Source organism: Triticum aestivum, chromosome 4A (assembly GCF_018294505.1).
Source record: "Triticum aestivum cultivar Chinese Spring chromosome 4A, IWGSC CS RefSeq v2.1, whole genome shotgun sequence".
Taxonomy (NCBI): Eukaryota; Viridiplantae; Streptophyta; class Magnoliopsida; order Poales; family Poaceae; genus Triticum; species Triticum aestivum.
In genome coordinates this window covers 547,241,345-547,257,726 of record NC_057803.1, presented here as the reverse complement: position 1 = coordinate 547,257,726, position 16,382 = coordinate 547,241,345, and the positions used below count along the sequence as shown (strand labels likewise).

The window sequence follows — 16,382 nt, the reverse complement described above, 5'->3', positions numbered from 1 at the left end:
CGTGATAATGACTTGCAAAAAATCTAAATAGTGATACTAACTCGTTATAGCTGCCTCAAGTGTGGTACTTCCAGGCAATTAACTCCATACGAATCGTATAGTCCGGACGGTCACGGCAGATTAGAGGGTCGGTCTGGGAGACGCACTTTAGACCGAAGGGGTAATGCATATTTTGTGCACGTGACAAGCATCGAGAATCGAGAGGGCTAGATGACACATATGCCTGCTCTGCTACCACTGCCGCGTGACTTGTCTACTAGCCTGCCCGATTGATTACTGGTCCTTGTCAACCACCGCTGCTCAAATCCATTGCCGCAGGCTTCCCTGTCAAATGCCACAGCGTCCCTCCCCCGCCACCTCCGCGCCTCCCAGCTCCTCACTTCACCCCACGCGCGACCACGAGTTTCCCCGTTGAAAATGTCCAGCGCCCTCGCCGAACGCAGCGGCGCCATCGACGCCCGCACCGGCTACCGCGCAACCACCAGGTCCTTCGTCAGCCTCCGCCCGCCGCTGCCGCTGCCGCCGGCGGACGCCCCGCTCACATTCCCGGCCTTCGCGCTGTCGCTGCTGCCGTCCCCTCTCCCCGCGCACCCCGCGCTCCTCGACGCCGCCACCGGCGAGGCCGTCTCCTACCCGGCGTTCCTGTCCCAGGTGCGCGCGCTCGTGGGCGCCCTGCGATCGCGCGCGGTCCCGCTCGGCCGCGGCGACGTGGCCTTCGTCCTCGCCCCCGCGCGCCTCGACGTGCCCGTGCTCTACTTCGCGCTCCTCGCCGTCGGCGTCGTCGTGTCCCCGGCCAACCCGGCCCTCACCGCCGGCGAGGTCGCGCGCCTCGTCGCCCTGTCCGGCGCGTCCGTCGCCTTCGCCGTCTCCTCCACCGCCGCCAAGCTCCCCGCCGGCCTCCCCACCATCCTCCTCGACTCCCCGCACTTCCGCTCCCTCCTGCACAGCGACCAAGGGGAGAACGACCCGGCGCCGCTTGACACCGGAGCAGTGTGCCAGTCGGCGACGGCGACGATCCAGTACTCCTCCGGCACGACAGGGCGGGTGAAGGCGGCGGCGCTGCCGCACCGGAGCTTCATCGCGCAGGCGGCGGGGTTCCATGCCCGGCACGTGAGGCCGCGGAAGGTCAACGAGAGGACTCTGATGGGCGCTCCCATGTTCCACTCCATGGGTTTCTTCTTCGCGCTGAACGGGCTGGCGCAGGGGCTTACCACCGTCGTGATGACGGACGCGGCCACCCGGGCGGGGTTAAGGGGGATGCTGGAGGCGGCGCAGCGGTGGGAGGTCACGGAGATGACGGTGGCGCCTCCCGTGGTGCTGGGGATGACGAAGGACCGATGCCGGCTGACGAGTCTGGTGCGGGTGGTCTGCGGCGGCGCCCCTCTGCCGACGTCGGTGGCGGAGCAGTTCCGCCGGCGTTTCCCTCACGTGGATCTGTGCATGGTTAGTGTTTCCACATCTACAGTATATGTCGTTTCTTCTATTCGAAATGTTTATACTTTTCTTTTCTTTTTCCGAAGAAAACGTTTATGCTTTTTCATCACTAACAGAAAGCAGTACAATCCCTCCGTTCCCAATTACTTGTCCTAAGTATGGATGTATCTAGATGTATTTTAATTCTATATACATCCATTTCTGCTACGAGTAATTTGGAACGGAGGGAGTATGTAGTAAGCAACCTCAAAACATACAATGTCAACAGAAAGCACAAAGTTCAAAAAACAAGTATACACATATATACAGTTAAAAGAAAAGTACTTGTATACAGTCCAAAAGGAAGTACACCCAATGCGCACTGATATTTTCCGGTTCTAAAATTATGCGTATGTTGTTTCCTTTGTCTAACATAAACGGGATCGACAAACGCATCGTATAAAGAACAAAATCGCAAGCAGCAGGTACACTGCACTTGGAAGATAGAGAGATGTCGTTGTCTGCTGGGTCTAGAACGATAAATGGTTGATAAGTTTTGGTGAAATAAACCTGCAAAAAAAAGTTTTGGTGAAATAGTGTGCCAGCCAGTTTCAAGAACCATTAGAAAAATAGCTGCGTGCGTAGCGTGCTCTGTTTGAATATGTGGGAAATTGGATTCAGAAAGTGCTATAGAGGTCCAAAGGGGATCAAAATGGATGTGACAAGTCTCGGAAGAAATCTTCATAAGGCCAAATTACATGGATCAATACTCGAAACGCATCGTACTCTCTTTATAAAGAAATATAAGAGTGTTTATAAATCATTAAAGTAGTGATCTAAACGATCTTGTATTTCTTTACAAAGGAAGTACAATAATGTTCATTGATACCTTTGTCTAACATAAACGGGGTCGACAAACGCATCGTATAAAGAACAAATTCGCAAGCAGCAGGTATACTGCAGTAGAGAAATGTCGTCCCCTGGGTCTAGAACAATAAATTGTTTATAAGTTTTGGTGAAGATAACAATGTCCCAGCTAGTTTCAAGAACCATTAAAAAATCGTTGCATGTTTAGCATGCTCTATTTGAATATGAGACAAATTGGATTCAGAAAATGATGTAGAGGTCCAAATTACCGAGCACTACTAAAGAGGGTTTGATTTTTCGAGTGAACTATACATGACCGACTTTCTTCGGCATGAATCTCAACAAGCTAGTGCCATAGGACAGAGAACACATATCGAAAGAATTGGTGAAACAAGAAAAATATAGATATATCAATTGAGAAACACCATAATAATAGGCCATCTTAAAAAAATGTTGTAGTAACATTGCACATTCAATGTCCCCACCAACTATGTTAGACTGTCCAGACACGTCTGACACTAAGTTAAAGAAAAGTTGTACTAGTGAAACTATTTGTGTGGCAATATAATGTTGTTTTAAACAACTAACCGAAGGCCCTTCCACCATTACGGATAAAGCAAAACTGCCATATATATTCCCATCTGCAGATTCCACCGCTGAATGTGATATTTTAGGATCGATTCATCAGGTAGGATGAAATGAGAGAAAGGGAAGATGCGAGTAAATGAACAACCCAATCAACAAATATGAATGTGCTTGATTGGTGTCCAAAAGTGAGGTAGCCTTCAACTCCAAAACTTGCCAGAAATTCGTAAGTTTAGGGAGGTTGGCAAAGTAGATGGCTTCCAATCAAGCGGTAGGCATTTTTGTTTGGATTGCCTACGTATGTTTTTGTTGTTGCAATGGTGATTGTTTCAAAGTTATATTTTTTTTACGGAAAGCCTTTACGGGGGATTATGTTATGTTGGTAAATAGAGATACGGTCATCCGCTATTACATGAACGGGAAATCAGGTGCTCAGCGTTCAATACGTTTCCCCTGCAGAAAAAGAAACACAATGTCTTGTGGATGAGCCACTTTAGTAGCAAGCAAATGAGCCGCCCTATTGGTCTTCATGGGACAGTGGCTATAAATTACGTACATGATTAAAGCTGCGACATAAGAAATAACACCATAACTTGATTATACCCCGAACAAAAGGTACGACTATTTTCGATCGTGACATCGGTGGACGCTAAGTAAGATACTGTACCAAATTGTGATGCTGCTGACCCTAATTGTACTCACAATGCTCCACTTGTAGTGTCAGAAAACAACTAATGTGACGGTTGGGGATGTGGACGGGACAGCCAAAACCAAGACTAATCCACCCGTACGACATCACACACAAAAAGTCAGCACAACTTTTTATTTGGAAAAAACAACCACCTGTAAAACTGAACCCACGAATTGCGTCGAACGGAACAATGACGAACATGTATCCATTTCTCCTTGGAGCATTTGCTTCCTTTGTTAGAATGACTTTCGGAGTACATTATTATTCTTTTTAATGAGTGTGCTTCAGTTTAGAGAGTGCTTCTACTTCAGTTTTTTCTTCAAGGTTCAAGCAAGGCCCATTTAGATTTAGGGAGTAGGGACCATAGTAATGGAAGAAAAGGAGAGTAGCTGGCGATCTACGCAATTGAAAACACTGTACCATACAGAGGCATCGAGATTCCAGAAGAACGTTGGGGAATACCGTGATGACTGTAGTTTTTACCTTTTGTTTTTGCCAATCACCGTGATGACTAGCCTTTTCAGGTACTCCAACGGGACGCATATATGGGATACTCTTTTCATCGGGTTTATAAATCGGGTGCGGATTTTTAGGTCTTCAATCAATTGACTAAAAATATATCATTATATTTTTCAAAAAATATATTTCAAAATTTGTCATCAAATGAAGTTCATAACCATATATTTTTACAGCACACTATACATATTTTATTAGTTAAATTATAACAATATGCCCCACTTGTAAATCCAACCGACTTGTAAACCCCGCAAAAAAAGTAACCGTTTTTTGTGGAGATATAAAAGTAATAAAATATTAGTAATACTTCCGCAATATTTTTGCTTGACCTTGACCGGCCTCACACTAGTAGTATATATGGATAATTACCGCTCACACGCGTATACGTAAATTACATAAAATATGTTGTAAGAAAATATGTGGCGATTTTCACCAAAAGTGCAGCTTTCATGTTGGGAAGAGAAATGTGCTTAATATAGTAGCGGTGTTTTCTCTCCAAACTTCTTAAAAGATAAACCGAATCAAATCTCACATCGAAAACGCGGGCGATGAAACTGTGAGTTTTGGTTTATCTCAAGCCACCTCTCCGCTAGAGCCTTACCACCGCTCAAGCCATGGCCCGTCGACACGGTTTAGTGATTTATCAGTTCCTTGAAAATATGATTTGGAGAGCAGCGTCTGGCCTGAGGCCGAGCCAGGAGCGAGCAGTCTCATGCGAAGGGGAGTTCTAGGTTAGACAAGTGCGAGTGGGGAGGGGCCTTTTTGTTTTGACCCCTGATCGGATTAGACATAGCCCGAGCAGGAGATGTGGTCAACCCGGCTGGTGGCGGCGAGACTCAAGAGGGAAATATCTCGAGGCTGATCCACCGTGGAGATCTCAAAGGTGATGGCTAGGCACGTCGAGCGTAGGTAGGTCGGGTATGGCTATGGGGCGGGAATTGAGGTTTCAAAATTAGACAATATTGACATAACAACTTATTTTTTTCAATTGAATTTATTTAGGACATCCTTCACAAAAGAAATGTGGCATGAAAGATGAGCATACATCAACAGTACTAGCCTAACATGATAATCTTAAGTAACAACAAGTTGGGGCCATCGGCTTTTTTAAGCTGCTACGGCAGGCAAAAGTCGGCCCGGACCATTTTCATTTTCACAAACAAGATCGATATACAACAAATCGGCTACAACATGTAGCCCTCGACACACACAAGAAGGTACAAGGAATGACATATAGAGAGCCGGAAACGAGCTACGACAAGTACCCATATTTCGCGCCATAGTCAAGCTATAATCGAGTTATTTGAATTTTTGATTGAAATTCAGTCAAGTTGACGTGGACATTTGGTCATTGATCAAGTCGAAAACAGCAGTAGCGGAAATGTCAGTGTTCAATGTTGCCCGAAATATTTCAGAAACCAAAAGTCTGGAACCACGGTATCCACTGTCGATCAGCCTTGGATCCTTTAAACCAAGCACAGAAACACAGTACTAGTACGTACCCAACAGAATTAAACGCATGATTCCAACCTTGTTCTTGAGGCACATCTATCGTGGCTCGTATGCCTGCCTGCCATGTCGCCGCAGGACATGGGAGTACCCAAGTTTACGGTTCCTGCCTCTCCTGCAATGATGTTGCTTCAGCAATCAATAGCCGGGATCGATGGTGGATCACAAACCATGTGATGGGACTGAGATCGCACAAAATCTCCGACGCGCGCCAGCCGACTAGGTCATGATCTCGGCCGCTTTTAACCGCCGACAATTGCGTTACTTGCACATCACTCACTCACCTGCAATTGCCCATGTGCTGCATCGGCAAGGGTTTGGTGTCGCTGGGAACCTGGCAAGTAATAAGTGGTCTGTCGGATCCGGATCTGGTAGATCTGAATCTCGTTGGGTTTATTCAGGAGTAGTTGAGGAGTATGTATGTCGACGATCGTAATTCTTTGACGGTTTTTCATGCGTTTCAAGCTGATCGTAGTTAAACGAGTCATTTCTGTCGACGGAGATTTTTCAGTACGTTTCCTAAAACCTTGTGGCGTAAATCCGCTTCAGGGTTATGGCTCGACGGAGGCTGGAGGCATATCCTTGATGATCGACCTTGACGTTTTTTCATGCGTTTCAAGCTGATCGTAGTTAAAAGAGCCATCAGCGGAAATTTTCAGTGAACATTATAAAATCTAGTGACTTATCCGCTTCAGGGTTATGGCTCGACGGAGGCCGGAGGCATATCCTTGATGATCGACCGGGACGAGTGCTCCCGCGTAGGCTCTGCCGGCCGTATCTCCCACAACGTCGAGGTGAAGATCGTCGACATCGTCACCGGCGAGCCCTTGCCGGTCGGGCGGAAAGGGGAGCTGTGCGTGAGAGGTCCTTCCATCATGACAGGTGAACTCACGAACATCATATTGTCCTGCAACACACATCGCCCTCAGTTGGTTATTTCAGGCGCGCAGATTGTTGTGACTTTGCGCTGAGATTACTTATGGTTTTTGTGTCTGTGCAGGTTACGTCGGCGACGACGGGGCGAACACGGCCGCGTTCGATTCGGAAGGCTGGCTCAAGACCGGCGACCTTTGCTACATTGATGAGGATGGGTTTCTGTTCGTGGTTGATAGGCTCAAGGAGCTCATCAAGTACAAGGCCTATCAGGTCTGCTCTTATCAACTCCTGAACAACGTGTTTGGTAGTACTCCGGTATACTCCCTCAGTTTCTAAATATAGGTCTTTTTAGAGATTACAATATGGACCACATATAGAGCAAAATGAGTGAATCTATACTCTAAACTATGTCTACATACATCCATATGTAGTCCATACTGAGATCTCTAGAAGGACTTATATTTAGGAATGGAGGGAGTATATGCCAAGTTGGCTTGCATGGTTATGATGCTTAGCTGGATAACTGAATGTTGCAGGTCGCGCCTGCAGAGCTGGAGCTTGTCCTGCAATCGTTGCCGGAAATTATGGATGCTGCAGTTATGCCGTAAGTTATTACCCCCACTAAAATACGTAATAATCTCGAGAAATCTCGTTCGTACTCTGAATCGAACTTGCTGTCCGCTTTCTCCGATGCAACATGTCTTGAATTTTACAGTAACATGGCAGATTACAAATCAGGATTACAGGAGCACGCTTGAAATGAAAAAAAAACTGCCTACATAGCTGTGAGATGTACTTTGCTTGTATGCAAATAGAGACAAGGGGCTTTGTACCCTTGGTTGGAGTGATGCTATACGATGAACATGTAAACGATGCCAGCTCCTGCAGTACTGACGGCTTCACTGGATTTGCAGGTATCCTCACGAAGAGGCGGGAGAGATACCCATGGCGCTCGTGGTGAGGCAGCCCGGGAGCAAGGTCACGGAGGCGCAGGTCATGGAGCACGTGGCGAAGCAGGTGGCGCCGTACAAGAAGGTCCGCAAGGTGGTGTTCGTCGACTCCATCCCCAAATCGCCGGCCGGGAAGATCTTGAGGAGGCAGTTGTCAGACCATATGCAGCCTTGCCATGTGTCCAGACTGTGATGAACCTTGTGACCGTCGGTGAGATCCTCTTCTGTGTGCGCTGCCATGGGCAGAAACAAGACTTTCAATGTCGTCAGGCGTGCATGGTCCTAAACCGACGTGTACAAATAAAATGGATGGTAAATGACGCCCCATCCCATTGTATATGTAAGTAGTAGCAGATCGCAACCGTGGACTGCTCAAAGCAAGTGTTCAAACCAGTAGTGCCGTCTTGGAAAATGTCGTAAAGTATTTTATTTTTGAGGAAATTGCATAAATACACATCTTTTGGAGTCGAGGTAACACAAAACCACAACTCCGAGGATTTTTAATAGAAAACCACAACTTCAGGTCTAATCGGTAACAAAAAACACAAATTTGTTCTGATTAGTCGGTTAAGGAGAATTATGGCATGTGGGTTCAGTCCTAAATGATCAATCGGGAAATTTTCAACCAATTTAGCCCAGCCATTTTGAAATTTGGAAAGTTTTTGCAAGAATCGGTCAAATTTTCTTTGAAAAATCAAAGTATTCAAAAATTCAAAAGTTTAAGCTCCTAATTCGAACTACACTATGAGAACCAAAATACACTATGCTCAAAAATTCTAAAAATACTTGTGGACACACATCCATGTTTGATGTACAAGCTCAAAAGTTTAAGCTCCTAATTCGAAATACACTATGAGAACCAAAAAGACACAAAATCGGATGTGAATAGTGTCAGATACTATTTACCCAAAGCTGACATTATTCACAATCAAATTTGTCTTTTTAAAATCTCTAACTGTAGATTGAGTTTTGAGATGATGTTTTCGAAGCTTTAGACATATCCCGCAGGTATGTTGTAAAAAAGATTCACAAAATTTCGGATTGTCTAAATATGAAATTTGGGGTTAATCCTACAATCGCACCTAAAGAGTAGATCCTATACTAGTCTCTTGAGAGAGATATCTACGGGTAGAGTAGTTATTCTCCGAGTCCGAGATGATGTTCTTCTAGACTTAGAGAAAGAATCACCGGTAGTTGAGTCAACTTGACTTGTACCTCAAGTAAGTCGTGGGCTAATATTGAAATCCGACCGTTATGCCATGTTTATGTTGCCCATAAGGTGCCCAGTGCCCCTATTGGTTATTTCACACATCTTGATTGCTCCGAATATAAATATCCTACCCACCCCAACATGTAACAGTTGGATGCTCCATTTGATTTGACATGAGTTTGTATGAACAATGCACTCTCCAAGAGAAACTGACAGAATCCTAGATAGAAATCCCAAGGCTTGAAATCTAATAATTGATTGAGCATCACATGGAACTAGATTGAAATGATACTTGTGGCTATTATTCTTGTGGACTGTGCATCCACTAGACGGTAAGGCATCGGTCCAAAGCATCCAAGATTCATCGTGGATCTCCAAGGACGAGTATGTGAAAATTTGGAGATTGCCTTGAAGAATCTACCGAGAGTTAATTGACCGGAGTCCAATGGACTTTAGGTCATGGAGAATAGGATGGAAAGAGATTTGCTTCTATCTTCAATCACAAGTTCTTTCAACCAGACATAACACTTTGCCAGAAGTGTGAGCTGGTCAAACAAATATCTGCCGCCATCGAGCACCACTAGTTTATCTCTTACTCGTTGTACATTCAGTTATTTGTCTTTTGTCGAGAATGTCTCCCTCTATATTTTTCTATGTGTTCAGTTCTTCGAAACTGCAACGTATTTTCCTCTGTGTTGTTCACCATGGATGGATTTATCTCTAGCATGCTTGCATGCTCCCATGTTTACAACTGGTTTATCTCTTACTCGTTGTACATTCAGTTTAGAATTTTCTATCTCCGGTTCCGATAGATTTATCTCTACACTTTTGCCTAGTTGTTTCTTTAAGTTATTTACTGTTGTAGTAGTCAGTTTCTGATCCTACATGAACATAAGTGTTTTACCCCTCTTTAGAAAACTAGATAAAGATTTTATTTATACAAATATGCAAATTGGTGTCCGATCATCAGCCCATGACCAAAGTCACAGAACAAATGCATATGCTCTTTCCTGGTGACGTCACATATAGACCCTGACAAGAGTGCTCCTCCTCAACGCCTACTGCACCAGGTAAAAAAACGAGCGCTCACGCGAGCAAGCGTATGGGCAAACAAACACGCCCTCCGCTTGGTGACAGTTTAATCGGCGAACTCGTCCCTGTAAAGTGACCACTAACTAGTTCATTTTTTCAATACTGACTAGTTGACCTCTCAGCCCATTGACCTAGAAAATTGACTCTATAAAAAAAATTAGGAATTCAAAAAAGGTTCATGCATTTGAGAAAAAAATTCAAGAGTTGAAAAAGTTCAGTATTTTTTAAAAATGTTCTTGAATTTGAAAAAGTTCATGACTTTAAAAAGAAAAATCATGCATTTTTAAAAAGTTTGCAAAGCTCAGAAAACATTCACGAATTTAAAAAAAATCACGTATTTTTTTTTAAAAAGTTTGCGAATTTGGAAAACGGTCATGAATTCAAAAATGAAAAGGTCATGAAATTAAAATGAAATAATGTAAAATAAAAAAGGAAAAAAGTTCATCAATTTTGGAACATGGCTCACAAGATTTTGAAAATAATCTTAATTTTTTTTAAAAGCTTGTGTATTTCAACAACATTAATGCATTTGAAAAAGTTCATGGATAAAAAAATGTTCATAGATTGGAAACAAAATCATGGGGTTTTGTAAAAAAATGTTTTGAAATTTCACAGATATTTAAAAAATTATGAATTTGGATAAATGACAACATTAGAAAATTTTCACACATTTGAGAAAAAAGAAAAAGGATGAAAAAAGGGGAACAAAACCAGTCCACAAACTAAAAAAATAGACGGAAGAAGCTTCATAAATTATAGATACGTTGAAGACGTATCATGTTCATAATTTAAAGATTGAAATTTGATAGAAAATACTAGAAACTCAACATACATATCATTATTCAACACAAATTGACTTTCGATCTGTTGAGTCTTCGTTGGAAAACTCACATCTCTCGTGGTGTGTATTGTGGGTACCCCCTCTCTGATTTCTTGACTGTCGGTGATGGTCACTCCTTCCTTCTTTCCCGAGTGCAGTACACCAAAATGTCTAGCACACGGGAAATAAAGAGAAGCACCCCCCACAACAACAGTCAGGGTTCTTCCCCTTTGATATATCTACCGTCAGTGATGGTCGCATCCCGCCTTCCCTCATGCATTACCGAGGTCTATCATGAGGAGAAGAGGAGGAAATGACCACCACGACAACAGTCGATATTCTTCCTTTCAGATATTTCGACCGTCTATGGTGGACACTCGATCACTGGTATTTCGACCATCGGTGATGGTCAGTTCCCCCCCTTCTCTCGTGCGTTACCAAGGTATATCGCGAGAAGAAGAGGAGGAAACGACCCCCATGACAACAGTCGGGATCCTTCCTTCAAGAACAGACTAAAAGTCACACAAAGAGCCTCAATAGACTGAAAGTCAATTGTAGGATCAAAAGTATGTCTAGATGGGGGGGGGGTGATTAGACTACTTGACCAAATAAAAATCTAGCCTTTTCCCAATTTTAAGTCTTGGCAGATTTTAGCAACTTAACACAAGTCAAGCAATCAACCTACACATGCAAATCTAAGAGTATAGCAGCGGAATGTAAATCATTGCATATGAAGGTAAAGGGGAGGAGTTTGGAGGGAGCAAACACAATGTAGACACAGAGATTTTGGCGTGGTTCCGATAGGTGGTGCTATCGTACATCCACGTTGATGGAGACTTACCCACGAAGGGTAACGGTTGCGCGAGTCCACGGAGGGCTCCACCCACGAAGAAGCAACCTTGTCTATCCTACCATGGCCATCGCCCACAAAGGACTTGCCTCACTTGGGTAGATCTTCACGAAGTAGGCGATCTCCTTGCCCTTACAAACTCCTTGGTTCAACTCCACAATCTTGACGGAGGCTCCCAAGTGACACCTAACCAATCTAGGAGACACCGCTCTCCAAAAGGTAATAGATGGTGTGTTGATGATGAACTCCTTGTTCTTGTGCTTCAAATGATAGTCTCCCCAACACTCAACTCTCTTTCACAGATTTGGATTTGGTGGAAAGATGATTTGAGTGGAAAGCAACTTTGGGAAGGCTAGAGATCAAGATTCTTGTGGTTGGATTGGAATATCTTGGTCTCAACACATGAGTAGGTGGTTCTCTCTCAGAAAATGTATGCTGGAAGTGTAGGCACATTCTGACGGCTCTCTTCATGAATGGAGGAAGGGTGGAGGGGTATATATAGCCTCCACACAAAATCTAACCATCACACACAATTTACCAAATTCGGTGAGACCGAATACTCAAACTCGGTCAGACCGATTCAGTTCAAAATGTGAACGTTAGGCTTTTCAGTGGGACCGATTTCATTAGGGTTGGGGCATAACGTAATCTCGGTGAGACCGATTTCTGTAATAGGCAAACGGAGAGTTGGTCAAGCAAACTTGGTGGGACCGATCGCTCACTTCGGTGAGACCGAAACGTTACGAAAAGGAAATAGAGAGTTTGCATTGCGAATTCGGTGGGACCGATCGCTCATCTCGGTTAGACCGAAACGTTACGAAGGGAAACAGAGAGTTTGCAATCCCATCTCGGTGAGACCGAGATCCCTATCGGTGAGACCGAACTGATTAGGGTTTCTGGCTATGGCTATGTCAAATGAACTCAGTGGCGCGGGATAGATCAAATCGATGGGGCCGAGTTTGACTTTTGGTTTGGGACATATGTGGATATGAGAAAGTGGTTGAGGGCCTTTGGAGCATATCACTAAGCATTTTGAGCAAGCAAGCCATTAAGAAACACCTCATCCCCTTTTAATAGTATTGGCTTTTCCTATGGACTCAATGTGATCTTGGATCACTAAAATGAAAATGTAGAGTCTTGAGTTTTTGCCAATATGTGTCCTTAGCATTTTGAGGGGTCCACATTCCTAGTCCATGCCATGTCAGTCATTGAACTTGCTGAAATGATCATCTTGAAGGAGCATTAGTTCAATGAGCTATATGTTGTTAGGAATTACCAAAACCACCCGGGGATAGTTGCACTTTCAATCTCCCCCTTTTTGGTAATTGATGACAACATATAGGTCAAAGCTTCGACAAATGATAATAAGATTGAAATACATCGTCACTTTGAGAAGTATGTGATAAGCAAGAGCTCCCCCTAAATTTGTGCATTATTTAAGATTTGCTTTTGAATGCAAATGCACAGTCGATTAGGATCGTGGGTTACTCTTCCATGTCACATACATCTTGGTGGAGCGCTAAAAATGATAGAATATAAAATATGCACTCATCACCAAGACAAAGTAAATGATCATACATGAGAGATAAATAATAGCATCATTCAAGCACAAGCATTAAAGTATGATATGATCAAACACATGATCAAAGAAGTATCTCACACACACAAAGTATGATCCAAGCAATCACAAAAATAAGTATCAACCAAGAAGCAAAAGAGATAGCAAAAGGAAGCAAGCTCTCTCTCTCTCAGCCTATGATCTATACACTTTCTCCCCCTTTGGCAACAAGTTACCAAAAAGCTCGAAAATGCATAGTGCTATGCGTCTCTCTCGGCTTGATCTTCGGGAGGAGGCGTTGAGAGGACTCCAAGGACGAATGCATCAGTTGAAGTTATTGGAGCTGGTGGAGTGGCAACTGGAGGTGCTACTGATGCTGTGGCTGCAGGTGCTGATGTAGTAGCTCTCGTGTCAGTCACTAGCACTGCAGCAGATCTCTGTCCCCTAGGCACTCTCTGAAAGGCATTTGTGGTAGCATGCCCTTTCCTCTCCTCAACTTCTTCCTAGAGCTGCTCAACTAATGTCTACATCTCAGTCACCTTCAAGTTAAGATCATAGAATTTTGTTTCAATGATCCTTTCCAGGCTTTCTTGGTTCTGAGTTAGTGCGGCCAAACCCTTCTCAATCCTCAAGGTGGATTGAGTCAGCTATCCAAGTTGATCTTGTTTTGACTTGAGAAACACTTGAGAAGCCTCTTCAGCACTTGGCATCTTTGTTGCCTTCTCAACTTTAGCTTTCTCCCTCTTCTCTTGAACCTCTACAAAAGTAGGATCTTCAGCATCCATGACAACTGTGTTGTCCTCAAAATCAGGCCTCAAGGGAAGATGTTTCTTGTCTAATAAGTATGTGCATGTGCCCATCTGGATGTGTGGATCATACCCACAAGATCTCTTCTGATCTGCAGCTGTCCTCTTGATTGTCTCAACAATCAGACTCACCACTTTGAACTTTTGGGGCACATCAAACAACTGCAGCAAGTTTATGGAGTGGCCTCTGATCATCCTATGATCGCCTGACTTGGGCAGCAAGGTATGCCTCAAGATAGTGTTGTGTGGTCAGACCAGACAATAGATATTATACAGAGCCCATCTTGTGAGTTTCCAAGGCTTTATCAGGAATCTCCTTATACATGTTAGCCATGGAGTTGTGATCTTTCTTCTTCTTGGCATATACATCTATATCATCCTCATGCTCTGCAGGGGCATTGATCAGCTTGGCCCACTCAGCAACTGTCGATTGGTACCTGGTACCTTCAGACATCCAGATAATTCTACCATCAGGATAGAAATGAGCTGTGTAGTAGAATTACATAATGAGCTCGTCATTCCACTTGGTCAACTTCTGACCCACAAATTTGTCTACTACACATAGTCTGAAGCTCTCATGCACTCCTGGAAAGTGGTCTTCATTGTTGTCGATGTGTTTCCAATCAACCCACTTCATATCACAGACAATTGGCTTCTTATCTAGCAGAATAGTCTCATAGAAGTCATGTTGCTCCTTGGTGTGAAACCTATAATCCACAGCAGTCCTTCTCCTCACATCATATGGATCAGATTGTCTCCATAGTCTGAGGCCTGCATCCTTTCTGATCTTCATATTTTCTGCCACTGGATGATTGTCATCATGGTCAGGGATCTTGGGCTTAAGCTTCCCAAGCACTTGGGCTTCATCATCATCTTCTTCTTCTTCAACTTCAGTCTCAGTCACTAGGGCCTTGTTCTTCTCAGCAGCTGGTATATTGCTTGTGCTCCTCTTTGGTGCAGTCTTGGGAGCTGGAGCAGAATCTTTGGGGGCTATCTTGGGCTTAGAAGGGGCAGCCCCGGACTTGATGGCATCCCCCATCAGCTTTTGTGTCTTGGGTGCTGGTGCAGCATCCTCAGCTTCCTCTTCTTCTTCATCCTCAGCTGGGTCTTCCATCATAGAGGATCTCCCAATGACTTTGGCCATGGTCTTCTTGACCCTTTCCTTTCTCTTCTTGCCCTCACAAGCAACCTCTTTAACAGTTGATTTGTAAGTTTCAAGAGTTGAGACCCTGGCTTTTGAAGTGGGCACTCTCTTTGCAGGAGCCTTCTTATGCATACCAGGCTTTGTAGATGCAGCTGTGCCAAACTCTTTCTTGACAACCCTTTTCTTGGAGCTGACATCCTCCTCAGCAGCTACATAGTCTTGATCTTCAGACTTAGAATTTCTCTTCCCCCTCTTCCTAGTAGCAGCCTTAGGCAGGTTTCTAGGAGTACTTCTGCTGCCATCATCATAACTATCAGAGGGACTAGTGCCCTCACTCAGATTCACCTGTTCTTCTGACCTGTTCTGGCTATCACTCTGATCAGACATTCTGGCACTGCAAGCTGACAGCTGACCCTGTGAATAGTTATAGATGAGATAGAGTGGATGAGCATCACAAAGTGCAGAGATTTTGCAAAACGGATGAGTCAAAAACTTAGTTTTAGTTTTCCATAGAAAGCATTTCGGATCTACGATTTGTTAAACTCGGTGACACTGAAGCAAATTTGGAGTCTAAACTAGTGGAATCGGTCAGACTGAGACATAGTTTGGTGACTCCGAGATTGCTAGGGTTTCACTGAGAGTTGAACTCGGTCACACCGATTTGCAAGTTTTGGTCAGACCGAAAAGTGCAAGTGCAATGGCCTATAAGCCAAATCGGTGAGACCGATTTCCACAACTCGGTCGGTCCGAGATGAGTTCGGCGGAAACCTAACCTGTTGGGGATATAACTATTGAGCATAAACCACCCTGGAGGAGCTGGGTTATGCCCATAGTGATGCACCTGTATTGAAGCCCATCAAGACATAAAGGATGGCGCTTTAGTAAAGAAACATAATAACAAGACTCAGGGCCCAGAGACGGGTTAGAGCCCATAAATGTAAACCACCATAAGGTGTATGACTTGTATTGTATGTTAGGAAAGAGTAGATACCGAGCTGGCCGGGATTCTGTAAACCGACTGGGCATCAACCTGTGTATATAAAGGGACGACCTACGACGGTTTAGGGACAAGAAACAAGAGATCGAGAGCCGGGTGAAGCGTATTCGCTCCCAGTTCATCGAAACCCTAGCAATACCAACTACAAACTGGACTAGGCTTTTACCTTCATCGTAAGGGGCCGAACCAGTATAAACTCCCCGTGTCCTTTATCCTGTTTAACCCCTTTAAGCTAACCTCAACGCGATGGTTCCACGACTAAGTACTCACAGCAGGACATCTGCCGTGACGTTTCCACAACAGTTGGCGCCCACCGTAGGGCTATCGCATGATGGTTTCGAGTTCTTAAAGGGCAGCTTCGAAGGGATCAAGGGATATGTTGTGGGCCGAATGACCAAGAATTGCCGCGGCAAGCTCTACATCGACGATACAGGCCGGGGCCCCAAGGCCGACTCCATTGAGTACGGGTAGCGGGGCCCCTTTGGTGGAATTCACGTC

At 44.5% G+C, this 16,382-nt stretch overlaps 1 protein-coding gene across 1 annotated transcript; it reads left to right on the top strand.

The window, feature by feature from the left end:
• Window positions 1–270: 270 nt before the first annotated feature.
• Window positions 271–7,861, top strand: LOC123086869 (4-coumarate--CoA ligase-like 7). The gene is made up of 5 exons (XM_044508691.1): window positions 271–1,443; window positions 6,277–6,463; window positions 6,582–6,727; window positions 6,994–7,061; window positions 7,372–7,861. Exons 1-5 carry the CDS (start codon window positions 418–420, stop codon window positions 7,598–7,600), a joined length of 1,656 nt encoding a protein of 551 aa, XP_044364626.1. The 5' UTR covers window positions 271–417; the 3' UTR covers window positions 7,601–7,861.
• Window positions 7,862–16,382: the final 8,521 nt, after the last annotated feature.